The 14,033-nt window shown below is 38.1% G+C and overlaps 2 protein-coding genes across 2 annotated transcripts; one reads left to right on the top strand and one right to left on the bottom strand.

The window, feature by feature from the left end:
* Nucleotides 1-57: 57 nt before the first annotated feature.
* Nucleotides 58-2,498, top strand: LOC102695854 (probable UDP-sugar transporter protein SLC35A4). The gene has a single exon (XM_015349828.2). It carries the CDS (start codon nucleotides 611-613, stop codon nucleotides 1,580-1,582), a length of 972 nt encoding a protein of 323 aa, XP_015205314.2. The 5' UTR covers nucleotides 58-610; the 3' UTR covers nucleotides 1,583-2,498.
* Nucleotides 2,409-12,729, bottom strand: golga6l9 (golgin A6 family like 9). The gene is made up of 18 exons (XM_015349823.2): nucleotides 12,674-12,729; nucleotides 12,040-12,091; nucleotides 11,385-11,461; nucleotides 10,944-10,991; nucleotides 10,684-10,818; nucleotides 10,136-10,210; nucleotides 9,747-9,829; nucleotides 9,431-9,541; nucleotides 9,050-9,178; nucleotides 8,828-8,964; nucleotides 7,881-8,092; nucleotides 7,475-7,540; nucleotides 6,889-7,015; nucleotides 6,111-6,247; nucleotides 5,246-5,389; nucleotides 4,578-4,745; nucleotides 4,076-4,226; nucleotides 2,409-3,670 (listed from the first exon to the last, which is right to left on the bottom strand). Exons 1-18 carry the CDS (start codon nucleotides 12,686-12,688, stop codon nucleotides 3,585-3,587), a joined length of 1,953 nt encoding a protein of 650 aa, XP_015205309.2. The 5' UTR covers nucleotides 12,689-12,729; the 3' UTR covers nucleotides 2,409-3,584.
* Between the last annotated feature and the right edge of the window lie 1,304 nt (nucleotides 12,730-14,033).

Genomic DNA, 14,033 nt, shown 5'->3' with positions numbered 1-14,033 from the left:
TGCCTTAAAGATGTTGCCCAGTGCAGCCTAATTTATCATGAATCTAACTTCTGTACAGGGGAGCAGCAATGTTGGTTTGTTATTGGAATCACTGTTTTGAATAGCTGGACAAAAGTACAAAGCAGATTGAATAGATCATCTCATAAGACTTTACAAACGAATTGTTGCACACTGGGGAGTTTCAAAAGGCTTTTACTGTGTAATGGTAATTGAACTTTCCATTTTGTCAAGCTCATTTCTTTACACAAGTCAGGATTTGTATGTTTTTGTTACATGGCGTCAGCCAGTTAGCGGGGCTACTGGGTTTTGTTTTTTCTAATGAGACATGGTTAATAACTGAGATGCAAAGAACAGTGCAAAAAGTCTAAACAAGTTTGTTTTACTGCTGTAGTAAGTTCTCAATCAAACCCACCTTTTTAACTTAAAAGGTCTTAAAGGCTAGCTAAAGGTCTTAAAGACTCCTTCTACTGGGTTGAGTGCATGTTTAGATTATCAGTATTTTGGTATTATGGAAGCTTATGCTGAAGAAAAAAATATTAAGCCTTAACTGGTTGAAACCACTATCACAGTGTTTTATAGGTAGTGTGGATGTGTATACTGACTTCTAAAAATGATTGTGATTAAAAAAGTGAGATCTTTGGATGTCTCTACTCAGCAAAAAAGCAGGTTCACACAAACTGGATGGCTATTCCTTCTTGTTTTTTCTGTCTTTATCTATGGCTCTCATGCCCCCCTGATTACGCTTTGTAAAGTCGATGGTAAAGTCCCCTTTAGCCCCTCATCCTGTGTGGTGCTGATTGAGGTAACCAAGCTCTTGATCTCCTTGGGGCTGCTATTGATCCAGGATTTGCACTCCCTACAAGTCACTCTTTCCTGGGGCCACATGGTTCCTTATGCCTTTCCAGCAGTGCTGTACGCAATCAATAATAATTTGGTGGTCTATATGCAGCTCTACATGGATCCTAGCACATTCCAAGTCTTGAGCAACCTGAAGATTATCTCCACTGCCCTGCTGTATAGCCTCTTTCTAAACAAACACCTACTGCCAGTCCAGTGGTGGGCAGTCTGTTTGCTTATGATGGCTGGAGTGTGCCATACATACAGCAGCTTGGATCACACTGAGGAAGAAAAAGGGGAAGCTGTAGTAGGAACACAGTTTCATATCAGTGTCCTGGGTCTTGTTTTAGTTCTCTCATACTGCTTTGTGTCTGGCTTGGCTGCTGTCTACACTGAGCTTATTCTGAAGACTCAGCGACTGCCACTGAACTTACAGAATCTCTTTCTCTATGTGTTTGGAGTGGCAGTGAATTGCTGTGCCCACTTTACCAATGCTGGCCCTGGGTTCTTTGAGGGGTATTCTTGGGTGGTTTGGCTGATTGTGACAACTCAGGCACTGAATGGCCTGTTCATGTCCCTTGTCATGAAACACAGTAGTAACATCACACGCCTCTTTGTCATTTCTTGCTCCATGCTTGTGAACGCAGTGCTTTCTGTTTCCCTATTCAGTCTCCAGCTCACACCTCTTTTCTTTGTCTCAGTTGTATTGATTGGTCTGGCCATTTACTTGTACTACCATGCTTAAGCAAAAGCTATCCCGATGTTTTTAGTTCAAGAACAAGATGGGGCAATACTGATGGACTTCTCTGACCTTCCCACCCATGAAACTATTTTTCCATACACCTCAAGTACCAACAACATAAAGGTGGCTCAGGCCAAATGAAGGTGTGTGCCTCACTGATTTCACCACAAGCAAATGGAAAGAGAAGAGAAGGCAATGGAGGATCTAATCCCTGTCATATCGCCAGTAGCACTAAGCCAATTATGTGCCAACATTTCAAGGAATCTAGTGATTATCATCTGATGACTTTATCAAGCCAGGACAGATATTTCAAATGGGAGTACATACTTAGTTTTGGGACTCAGTTTGCAAACTGGAGCTTGGCTTGAAGAAACATCCTTCGTCCTTTATTCCTGGTAGGAGTCACAAATTTGAGGTGCAATAAAAAAGCCTGACGTCCAAAGCATTTCAAAGTAGACTTGGGTAAGACCAGTCGAGATTATAGCAGCACCTTAGCAAACTATTGTTTTTTAAACAGTGGTTTGGAAAAATCCCAAGGAAATACAGTTTCATTTGATTGCCAAAGTTCAAGAGGATTCTTTGTTTTTGTAATGACTTTGTTTATGACTTTTCATGAAGATGGTGCTTTTACCTTGGGTCTGAATTGTGTTTTATTTGATACTCTTAAGCATCTTTACCATCAGTTTCCAGACAATAAGCCAATCATATTTTTGTTATTCTGAAATTGTAGGATGTCTCAGTGACTGTTACATGCCATATTCATTGCATATTGTTTGAGTTGCCTTCTTTTGTCTCAAACATCATAAGTCCATGACTTGTCTAAATGCAGTTTCCATATGCTTTACCATATTGTTTGGCCTTCAGAACTGCTTTATTTTTGTTAAGGGCTCTGCTAATAAATAAAGTGCTATTTACAGTTCTTTCGGTATTTGATTTTTTTATTTGAGTTGCATATAAAGTGTACATATTTTCTAAAGGAGCATATCCCAGCAAGCAATTGGTGCAAGGCAGGGTACACCCTGAACAGTACACCAGTCCATTGCAGGGCTGACAGACACAAATACAGACACACACTTACACCAGGATCCAGTTTTCCAAGAAGCCAGTAACCTACAAGAAGATCTTTGGACTGCGAGAAAAAAATAGAACACATGAAGTAAACCCACACAAACACTGGGAGAACATACACACATCCAGAATTAAACCCAGGGCCCCTGGCAACAATGGTAGCCACTGTGCTCCCCTTCTGATATACACTACTTCCTTAAAATAAATGAGATGTCTTACTCTTGTAAACATTTTTTGAGAAAAGTTAACCTTGGAACAATATTCCTGGGTCTGTTCTGACCAATGACAAAACATAAACACGAACTTTCTCCAATTTGTTAAGAGACACTTCAACCAATGTCAAGTTCCCTTCTCATTTGCAAATGGATATGACAGTCCTTGTAGGCTTTGCTTCTGTATTGAAACAAAGGTCATTTAAATAACAAGCTATGCTTTAAGAAAGCAGGAATAAAACAAAGGTAATTAAAAGGATGCTTTATTTCATTCAATTAAATATATATGCTTTTCACTTGTTCTTGTTTGAATTATTTTACAGTTCCGACTCCGTGGGAAAGGATTAAAATTTTCAGGTTTGATGTATTATTCAAAATTCTTACGTCAGATGTTATTATTTTCTTTCATAGAGGAAACCAGTGTAGGAATCGGGCTGGTAAGTCATTTGCACGATTTCAGTATTCATCTATGGAGTAACTTCAACATCCAGACACATAAAGAACTTTCAGTATGTGGACACATGAGACATGAACTGCTTACCAGTTCTGGATATAATCAAATACAGTGCTGTGATAACAGAGAACTGAATCCTGTCAATTTGTATCCTCCTCCATGGGTATTACGCACTGTGTTGCTTTTTTCCTTTCCCTCAGTTGACATTTTGAATGCCAGATCAATTGAATTAGCCCCACTGTGCGCATGAAAGCAGATCTTCCTCTCCCTGTCACAGTGAGGCAGTTTCCCGGTGATGTTGCTGGGCTCTCCTAAGGCCTCTCTCAACAGTAAGAGCATCTCTGTGTTTTGCCAGTGCTAAGTGAATAAAAATAGAAAACCTGAAGTTACTCCAGTAAATCCTCAGTAAAAAAGGCCATGTTCATCACGCTATAGGATCATGGTTAGCACCATCACCTGTGCTTTTTTCAGAAGGAATATTTTACAGTACTAACAAGAAAGAAGAAGAATACAAATAATAATAATTCACAACACAAGTACAGCCATCAAGCTACATGTGTAGTTTGTGCAAATTATACACTGCTGTGATTTAAGACTCATTCCTGGATTCACATTATAAAATTCTGTAAGCCTTCTGTAACAAATCATACTAAATCTACCGAAAGACAGGAAGCATGCTGAAATCTTTTTTTGGTTAGTATTCTCTACATGTTGAAATTTTCTACCCTTAAAAAGTGTTACGGCCTCTTTGACTTGTCTCACCCTGTTCGAGCTGCTTGTTCTCTGCCTCCAGCTCCTGGTTCCTAGTTGATAGGTACACTGCGTCCTGAATGACCTCCAGCAACAGGCCACGATAGCGCTTCTCCAGGGTCTCTACCTGGTCCTCAAAAACCTCTCGAAAGGCTCGAAAAACCTAAATGCAGGAACCGGTTTAAGCAAACATACTGTAGTTTGTAATCAGGATTTAATCCAAATTGACAGCATGCCAACCAAACAACTGAAAACTATCCTTGTTGTGTCTTACATTTACATAATAATAAAAAATACATTAGAAACATAAGACAGAAACGTATCTTCTCTAAACTTCACTGTTTAGGCTTCCCCCAGTTTATTGGTTTATAAGGGATTAAATCCCTGTAAAACAGGTTAAAACTGTAGATCCTTGTAGTGTTTAATTTTAATCTATTAGAAGGGATAGGTCTTCTATCTATCTTTTCTTGGACAGATAACTGCAAAACACTCGGGTGTTCTGACACCTGCTGACCTGAAGGCTCTCTGCCTGGAGTGAGTCCATTTCCTGAATGCGTCTGTGGTGGTAAGCCTCCAGGTCTTTCTCTGCCTCGGCCTTCTCTCTCCGTAGTGCCTCCAGCTGCAACACCAGGATCTCCCGCTCTCTGTCCAAGCGCCGCACCTCCACGGCCTGGCCTTCGTCCTGCACATGACAGAGACAGCAACCCTCAGGACTCATGCTTTTGCAAGCTGGTTCAAAACCAGCTGCTATATCACCCTGTAACTCACAACTGGCAAGCCACTGAAGCGCAGCAGGTGTGAGCCTGGCCAGTGCCTGGGTGGGAGATCTCCTGGGAAAGCTAAGGTTGCTGCTGGAAGAGGTGTAAGTGGGGCCAGCAGGAGGCGCTCTCCCTGCTGCCTACAATGTAACAGACAGAGCTGCATCAAATCACCAGATGTTTGGTTGCCTTGTTCTGAATCTCAGAATATGGCACTGCACATACTTGGAAAGTTTCTCAATTTTGTGACGTAAATTGAAGGTTTTACAACTTACTGTGGACCTTTTACTTTTATTGTGGTTTGAAATGCACTCATCAATGATGATTCTTTCTAACCCCCGAAATGTAAAAATAACGTTGCAGTTCCCCTTTAATTGTTTCCTAAGGAGTGTCCACTAACATGCACACTGAACATCCCTGTCACCTTCTCAGCCTCCAGCTCCTGTTCCATCTTCAGCAGTTCCTTGTGAATTAGATCACCATGTTCCTCCTTCAGTCGTCTCCTCCTGTTCAGAGCCTGGCTATATTCCAGCTCCGCGTCAGACATTTTGTCACAAGAATCATTTGCCTAACAGAAAATGAGTTGTTGACAATTTAAAACAAATCTAAGAAGCTTAATACTAAAGGTAATAATTTAGCCCAGTTATTACGGTAGACTATTTCTGAAGGGTGAAACAAAAGTATTTGTTCAGTTTTCTTTTATTGTTTGTATCTGCGCATAGGAATCATATTCTTCATACTACGTCATATTTACACTGCAAGGCAATTATTAGAAAATTATATGCTTTCCATCTGTTAATTTTTAGAGATTATCTTTCAGTATTTTCTATACTAGCCTTTAATTCAGGGCTGCCAAAAACAAGACCATGGAGACTACCCCTTCACCTACTGGTTTTTATTCCCTTCCTCGAGATAGTAACCTTTAATTTGAATTCTTTCATTTTCTATTTTGTTTTTACTACTACATTTTGAAAGTTACTTGAAATCTCCTGCTTTTGCGAAGATGAAAACCTTGAAAAGGCTACTTTATGGGATGAAAGAATGTGCTGCATCTTTATATTTGGATGTTGCTGCCGTATGCCTTTCTCACAGTAGTTATATAAAACATGGAAATAAACCATGTCAGTGGGCCAAGGTCATACAGTGAGATACAAGGGCTTTGCCATGTAATCCAAATGGAGACATTTCAGGATGAAACCAGCAATGGTAATGCTGTTTGGCCAAGTATTGCATAATCTCCATCAAACACTTTCTTATAAAATAGTCCAAGGGAAGAGGGCATTAGATACCTGGTCATTGCAATGCTGTAGATGGCCTGACCCCTGATCAGCATTTTTGCGCTTCCTCTGCTCCTCTCTGATGGCTTCCCTCAGCTCCTGGATCCTGCCCACTCTCTCCTGGTTCTTGTCAACAGTAACCTTCCCATCTGTGGTGGAGGTCAAGCTGAAATCCTGCCTTGCTTCTTTCTGTATAAACTCTTCATTGCATTGCAGACAGCCTGATACCCCTTTTGAATCATTTACATTTTCTCTTCATAGATGAATCACAATGATGACATGTAATTAAACAGAAATCCCAGGTGGGCAGTCTTTCAGTGTTGCACAGTATTTAAAAACCATTACAAATTATCCAGTGGCTACTGACTATCAGTATAAAGAAACTGAGATCAATTTAAGGACAGGCTGGTTTGGGTTTTGGATTATAGTTACAGTTAAGTCTTTTTTAGAGGTGAGAGAGAAATTTTTACTTAGGAATTCTCACTAATTGGCCAAGAGGTACCCCAAAAGAAATGGAATCTTGGTAACTTTAAGGGTTTCTTTCAGTATTCCAGGATTATAGCAGCATTGTGTATAATTATACATTCATTTAGTTTAATATATTTTAGATCTTATGATTACATTTGGAACAATAATTCAGAGGAATTCTAGGTCTCCAAAAACATAAACAGATGAATGCACCTCCAGAAAATAAATCAATAACATCCAACACTAACAAGATCTCAGCAGATCACTGTGACTCACATACCATTGCAGTAAGAAGGCTTTTGCAATGTAGATACTCATTTACCTCTCAGATGTTCTTCCATCTCCTTCTTCAACTGCTCCTGAAGCTGCCTAATCTTCTCCTGGATATCCCTCAGCTGAGGAGCACCATGGGATAGCGTCCCCACATCAGAGGATTTGACTGCACAGCTCTGCCTCAGCAGCAGAACACACACAGTTCGGTAACAAGCCCTTTATTTAAATGACTAAGAAAGGCTGTGCCTTCACTAAGTTGTTTTACTATGAGATTAGGTAGTAATGTTTAAATAATGTTTGTTGAATGGTGTAAGCAGGTATATTGTTAAATATATGATTTCTTCCTTCTTATCAAAAATGAAAACAAAAGCATACCTATATGTTTTAGCTGACTGTTCCATCAAATTATCATCTATTTTCAAAAGTTTCAATGAAACATGTTCTTTCTAAATTTCCTTTGATATTAAATAGCTGATTACTATATTTCAGGGAGTCCATGACTGGCTGTTATTTGTTCCTAAATAGAGCCCAACCCAAAAAGGAATTTGGCCGCATTTTATTCATGTCCATTTGGAAACGACAATAATATTAAAACACGTTGTGATGGGAGGAAAATAAAAATTTGAAAAGCAAACCTTTCGTTTTTCTTCATTCTCTTTTGATTTTTCTCTTTTTTTCTCCCAATCCTGGTTCTTGACAACCTGATCACGAAGCACAAAAGGGAGATTAAAGGGGCTAACATTTCCATCTTTGACTTTTTTAAAGGCCCCTTTTGAAAGACAGTATCTCTTTGTCCCTTTCTTTTAATTAACATGTTAGAAAAAAGTAGAAGCTGCTGTTAGTCACTGCCATTCTTAAACTACTCTGATTCTCTTATTTTCATTCTGCGTTGGAACAAATGACTTCACACTAAGTGAAAAAGTACCATTTGAGTTTCCTGCTAACTTACGGTTAATTGACCCACAACTCCCATGTCAGAAATGTGCACAAGAGCCTGAAATGTATTCTCCAGTGTTACTTTGACTACAGTTTTTCCCTTACCTGCAGTGTTTTAATGAGTCCAGCCAGCTCTCTTGTTTCATCATCTCCACTCTCCCCCTGTAAAACTATGCTGTTCCTCAGCTCCCTGATGACTGTCCGCAACCTGTGAGTGGTCCTTTGAGGACTCCAGTGCCCGGGAGACACCCTTGTTGTCAGGCCTCTCACCCTGTGAGCCAGTTCCAGAGCCCAGGGGGTCTCTTCATCCACCAGGCCTACAGTAATGCACACCAAAGGCTTGGGGGTTTGAAATCTAAACACCATTGTCTTTCAAAACACTTCCTTCCTGGCGCCATAGTTCCTAGTAATATTGATACGGGGTGTTTAAAACTTTATGCCAAAGAAAAAAGAATGAACAAAAACAGGTTTTCCGTTTTTTAAGCAGTAATAATGTAAATGTAATCGACACCCGCTATGAGTCAATGAGCCAGATTGAGAGGATGTTTTCTTAATTAAAAGGATAATCAAAAGAAAATGGAGCATGTAAACAAGAGGAATAAAAAAACATGGTAATTAGACAGAATTTCTATCAAAGGAAAATGTTCTGTTTTGAACTGGTTTCTTTCTTTGAAAAATTTAATAATAATGACTCATAATTCCTTAAACTTATACAGCTCTTTTCTGGACACTCCAGGTAATAGAGACTCCCCTCCAACACCAACAATGTGATTTCTCCACCTGGATGATGCGATGGTACGCTCATCACGCATCAGCTATCAGTGAGGAGGAGAACAATTCATAGCCAATTGAGAGATGGGGACTATTAGGAGACCATGTTTGGGAAAGGCCGAAGGGAAATTTGGCCGGGACATTAGGGAAGCACCCCTACTCTTTTCTAGAACTGCTCTGGGATTTTTAATGACCACATCTCATCCAAAGGACTTTGCTACCTGTCGGTTACCATACCATTCTCTCTCCTTCAGTATCATAATGCTTCTCCTGATACTCACCCTGTGGCTTAATACAGTACAGAAGAACATTGTAGCAATTTCCATGAAGTGCTGAAGTCAATACAACAGGCAGCAGACTGTCAGAAGGTGTGGAACGAGACTCCGATTGGTCCAAGACTTTCAGCAGGGGGCTAATCCTTTAGAATTAAAATATTCCAGGAAAACCAGGTCATTCTAAAGGAATAAAGCCAACAAAACTCTGCCATATGGTCCAGTACCCACCCATTCAGATCATTCCTGAATGCCCCACCAGCAAGATCAAAGACCTGCAATCTGGAGAGACTGTATTCTGCACATTCACTGTCAGACCGGAGCCTCTTCTCAGCACTGATGGAATAAAGGGAGCTACACCTAGGGAAGAAAAAATTATAAAGACACATTCATACTCAAACTGAGACTAAACTGTGAATGTGTGCCTGTTTACGCATGCTAGTTTGTCTACAGTAAATGATTTAAATGCTGTGATATCAAGGAATTTTAACTACACATCCTTTGTGAAAGATCATTGATACAGAATTTCAAAATCCAAAATCTCAGATGAATTTTGTCTCAACTGACCAAATACCTCACTAATACAGTATGCAGAAGGATTTTGTGACTGACCTGCTGATCAAATTCCCAGTGGTGGCTTTTTGTGTTTCCCTGCCTTCGTCATACAGTTTCCAGGCATCTCCCGGAGTCTGCACTACAATTTCACACACATTATCTATAACACTAAAAAAAGAACAGTCAGTATCAGTAGGTTATTCCATAGCCCGGACCAGAGGTGGTGAAAAATGCATTTTGTGGCATGATTTATTGTAGTTGATGAAGATAAACTGTCTTTGAATCTACTTTTAATTTGTTTTAAACTTCTTTGGGAAGAAGAAAAATTCAACATTGTAAGGAATCAGTGTATTGGTTGGAGTTCTCCACTCACATTCCCAGTACTGGGTGAGTCACAGGCTTCAGATCCCGGTTTTGTGGATATAAGAGATCAACTGCAGTGTCATCAGGGTAAAACTGTGGTGTATTGAATGCAAACAAAGCAACAAAACAAACACAACACCACATTATTGTCTTAACTACAAAATAAAAATCAAAGTCCGTAATACAGTAACTAAAAAAAGTGTGTTTGATTTACCATCACTATGCAGTATCTTATTTTGATTTGTCCACTGTACTGTTTTCCTCCGTGTTAATTTGCAGTCAGTGTGATCTTTAAGTCTTATATATAATGGATTCAAAGAGTATTTATTCCCCAAAGAGGGGATAAAGAGAATAAAGCACAAGCAATCAAATGTAGAGGTAGATTTGTATTTGATTTACCTGTACAAAGGACACTGTTGTAAACCATTCCCCATCTGTCATCTTGTTTAATTCATTGAAAAAATCTTCAATCAGCTAAAATAAGACAAACAGTTTCATTTATATCTCCATATGGCTTCTCAAGTCCTGTAGATTATCTATCACAAACATCAGTTATGTTATTGCTGTTATTCTATGATGGAATTTCAGAATCTAGTCGTAGCTTTCCCATTCATTGCTGACCTGATTGGTTGCCATGGCTGAGTTGATAAAGTGCACTGTTTGATTTGCACTTCATTAGGTAAAGACAAACAATGAGAAACTTGACAAAGCAATCACTTTGAAATAGATCTCTCATGAGGCAATGAAAGAACGTTTTTCATTGTCCCAAAATAACTTTGAAACTCCCTGAAAAGTTCTGAAAAATAAAATACAAGGGGAACAGTAAAAGGGGTTGTTAATAAACTTTACTTTATTTATTTATTGTTATTGTCATCCTGTAAAGCGCTTTGAGAAGCCACCTTTAAAGGCGCTATATAAAATAAAGTTTATTATTATTATTATATTACCTGTCTGACAATCACTTGTCCGCACAGGATATTCTCTTTCCCTGATCTGTGCGTACCTGCCACCAGCACATTCCAACTGTAACCAGACACCACCAATGGCACCAGAGGTAGCAGGAGCTCAGGGTAAAGTTTCTCCTAAAACCAGTATGAACTCAAATTGTTATCAAATCTAAATTATAGGGTAAAAATCCATACAAATGTACATCTGTGGAGTTCTAATTAAACATACTTTAGCAACACATTTTGTTTAAATTTCTTACCTGTGCACTGTTATGGTTCACAACAGCATCAAACGAAAAGGCACATTCCTACAAAAACATAGGTGATGATGCTGTATCAACGCTGAAAAATGGCCACACAACATAATTGTTAAAAGGGAAACAAAAATGCATAGATTACAGGATGAGTCCTGCACCAAGGAAGACAGAGGTTTGAGTTGAGATATTGTGTACCTAAGAGTCACCAGTAGCAAATACTGAATTGACCTCAATAACAGCGGAAGGCCACAAGTGGGATAGTATTCTTACTCCACATACAGTATAAATTATATATTACTCAATTAATGTTCTTATACTATACATTTAAATTATATCCTGCTTCAGACTTTAAAGTACATTGTAACACACTCTCCTCATTCTTCAGAAAAGTCTATACAAGTAACAGAATGTTATTTCATCCTATAGCAATCATGTATTTCTTACCTTGCTTTCCCCTTGACAATAAATCACACAGTTTTCATCTTCATTTAAAGTTAGTCGTAGCTTGTTTTTTTCATTTCCTAAAAAAAAGTTTTAAGAAAAGCTACAAGTGCTTTCAATATTTACCATGGGATTTTTCAAAATATTTCTGAAATAGGTTGAGGCACACAGATATTGTTGTTTCAGGCATTGTTGCCTGCTTTTCCTGAGAATAGTCATTTGTCAGCTGTAATGTTTTTCAATTATCATTGTCTCTGGAACCCTAGATGTTCTAAACCTGTCCTCGTAGTGTCAAATACATGTTTTTTATACAGTATTTACGTCTACAATACAGTACATGCAATGTGGAATTATAAAATAATGATTTTCTGCACCAGGTTTTATGTTTATCTGCCAGAATCTTAAATGCTCACTGGATTCATAATATTGCCATTTACTATATTCCTAATCATTCACACACAGGTTAATTATACATTAACTAAAATTAATATTTTGTCACAATGGAACAAAAAATAACCCAGTGGTATTGTTAAGAAATAACATTTTACCTGCTTCTGTCTTACAAATCATCTTAACTTGACTCCCTAAATGGCACCAGAAGGAAAAATACACTATAGACAACAAGTTATTTTAATAATAATAATAATAACACTTTTACCTGTCTTCTGTGTAAATATCACACCCACTCGCACAGCAACATCCTTGGAACTCTGAGAACAAAAATATGTCAATATATGTTCAGGTGGGGAGCTGCGTCAGGATGCGTAGGCTGCAAAGGAACGAGTAATAGGTTTATTCCATGCTGAAAAAAAGGAGAAAGAGAACACAACGTTTCGGCCGTGGAGCCTTCTTCACACCTGAAGAAGGCTCCACGGCCGAAACGTTGTGTTCTCTTTCTTCTTTTTTTCAGCATGGAATAAACCTATTACTTGTTCCTATGTCAATATATGTTTAGCCACTCTCAAATCATTTCCTATCTCCAGCAAGTTGTATTGGGGTTTAACACTGACCATCCTCAGACGTTTAGTATTACTTAGTTAAATTTATACACCCTGAACTGTCAGAACTGTCAGAAAAGAGCTTTAGTAAAGCAAGTTGAGCCCAGCCTCAGAATCAAAGAAATTCCACAGTCTGTAATAATTTCTGAAAAGCACCTATCTTTAAAGATATAACATGAGGGAATCTTTATTTTTGCAATTCTCTCCAAAATAAGGCACTTTTCAAGTCCGGATTGCATAAACCAGATTGTGTAATATAAAACAAAGAGTTATAAAATTTGTATAACTACTTACGTCTCCAGAATCCATGTCTGAAGAGATGAAGCCTTAGGTAAGTTCTGGAACGAGCCTGGAATGTGTTCAGTTACAAGGTTGTAAAATATTCATAGAAGCAGTCTCCTGTCAATCTGTCTTCAAAGATTAGATTTCAAAGGGAAAAGTCTCAGTTAATTAACTAAATATGAAGACTAAAAAACTAAGCATGTCTTTATTAACAGAGACTACATTGAGGTACCCTATTGAAATATATTGAATATTTCAATAGTTTATAACACCATAAGAAGAAAAAAAACAATGTTATAATACAGAATGAAGATGTATATAAAAAAATATATTAATAAGAGCTCAGGAATCATTGCTTGTCTTGGTTTAGTTCCTGTAGAAGTTCTGGTTGCAAAAAATTGTTATTTGTCCTTGTAGATGCTTATAGTCAAACTATTTGATGGCTTTAACTTCCTATTCTGTTCATTAATTCTCTATGATGATTTTTATTATTTTTTCATGTATTTATTTATTATATTATTTTAATATTTTGACATTAGTTTTTACAGGCAGCACACGTGCAGAAAATTTACAACATCAGAAATACATTTGGGAAGAAACCCAGACCAGCAGTTGTGGTATATTTCAGTGGATCTAGTCCTTCAAAGTAAACACACTTTTAAGTCAGAAAGTTCATCAATTTTTAAAAAAAAAATTTACATAGGAGGCACAAATGCTTCAGACTCAGACTTTGAATTTGCAGCTGAACTGCCCTGGCGCCGAGTCTTTGTGAAGATTCATTAGCATGACCCAGGCAATTTGCTCAACATTAGGTCATATGAACAGCCTCATGCTCTGTTTTCCTCATGCCTTCCAAAGACCTTCAGGCTAGGTAAATAGGCTCTAATTTGTCCATGTGGTTGTGTGTGCTTCCTGCAATGCACTGCCTTTCCACTGAGGTGCTGTCTCACCTCATAACCTGTTTTGCGAGAAGAGACTCCATTTTGCTGCGACCCTAACCAGGAATAAGAGCCTTTCAGATTGAGGGGTGGTTGGATGAACTGCTTAAAAATAACACTATACTTTATGACAATATAAGGTTTAAATAAAAAATGTATAAGCCTACTGTATGTGTTAATAATATTGTAGTGCACTGCATTAGAGGAAGCATAAGTTACAATTACAAAGTACTTCATTCTTTGCATTGTTTCCTTGATATAAAAAGCTATATACTGTAAATAACATAATAAAATCTATATACAGTTCATGGCTGGAATAAGAATCTAGATAAGCATTTAATAAGATTTTGTACTGAGCCATTTTACACAATCTCTTAATCATCTTTACAATATACTGTATAACACTGAGACATCGGAGGAAAAAAGTAACAGTA

This window comes from Lepisosteus oculatus, chromosome 11, assembly GCF_040954835.1.
Source record: "Lepisosteus oculatus isolate fLepOcu1 chromosome 11, fLepOcu1.hap2, whole genome shotgun sequence".
NCBI lineage: Eukaryota > Metazoa > Chordata > Actinopteri > Semionotiformes > Lepisosteidae > Lepisosteus > Lepisosteus oculatus.
Note: the sequence above shows the minus strand (reverse complement) of the source record. Positions and strands in the feature narration are given on the sequence as shown.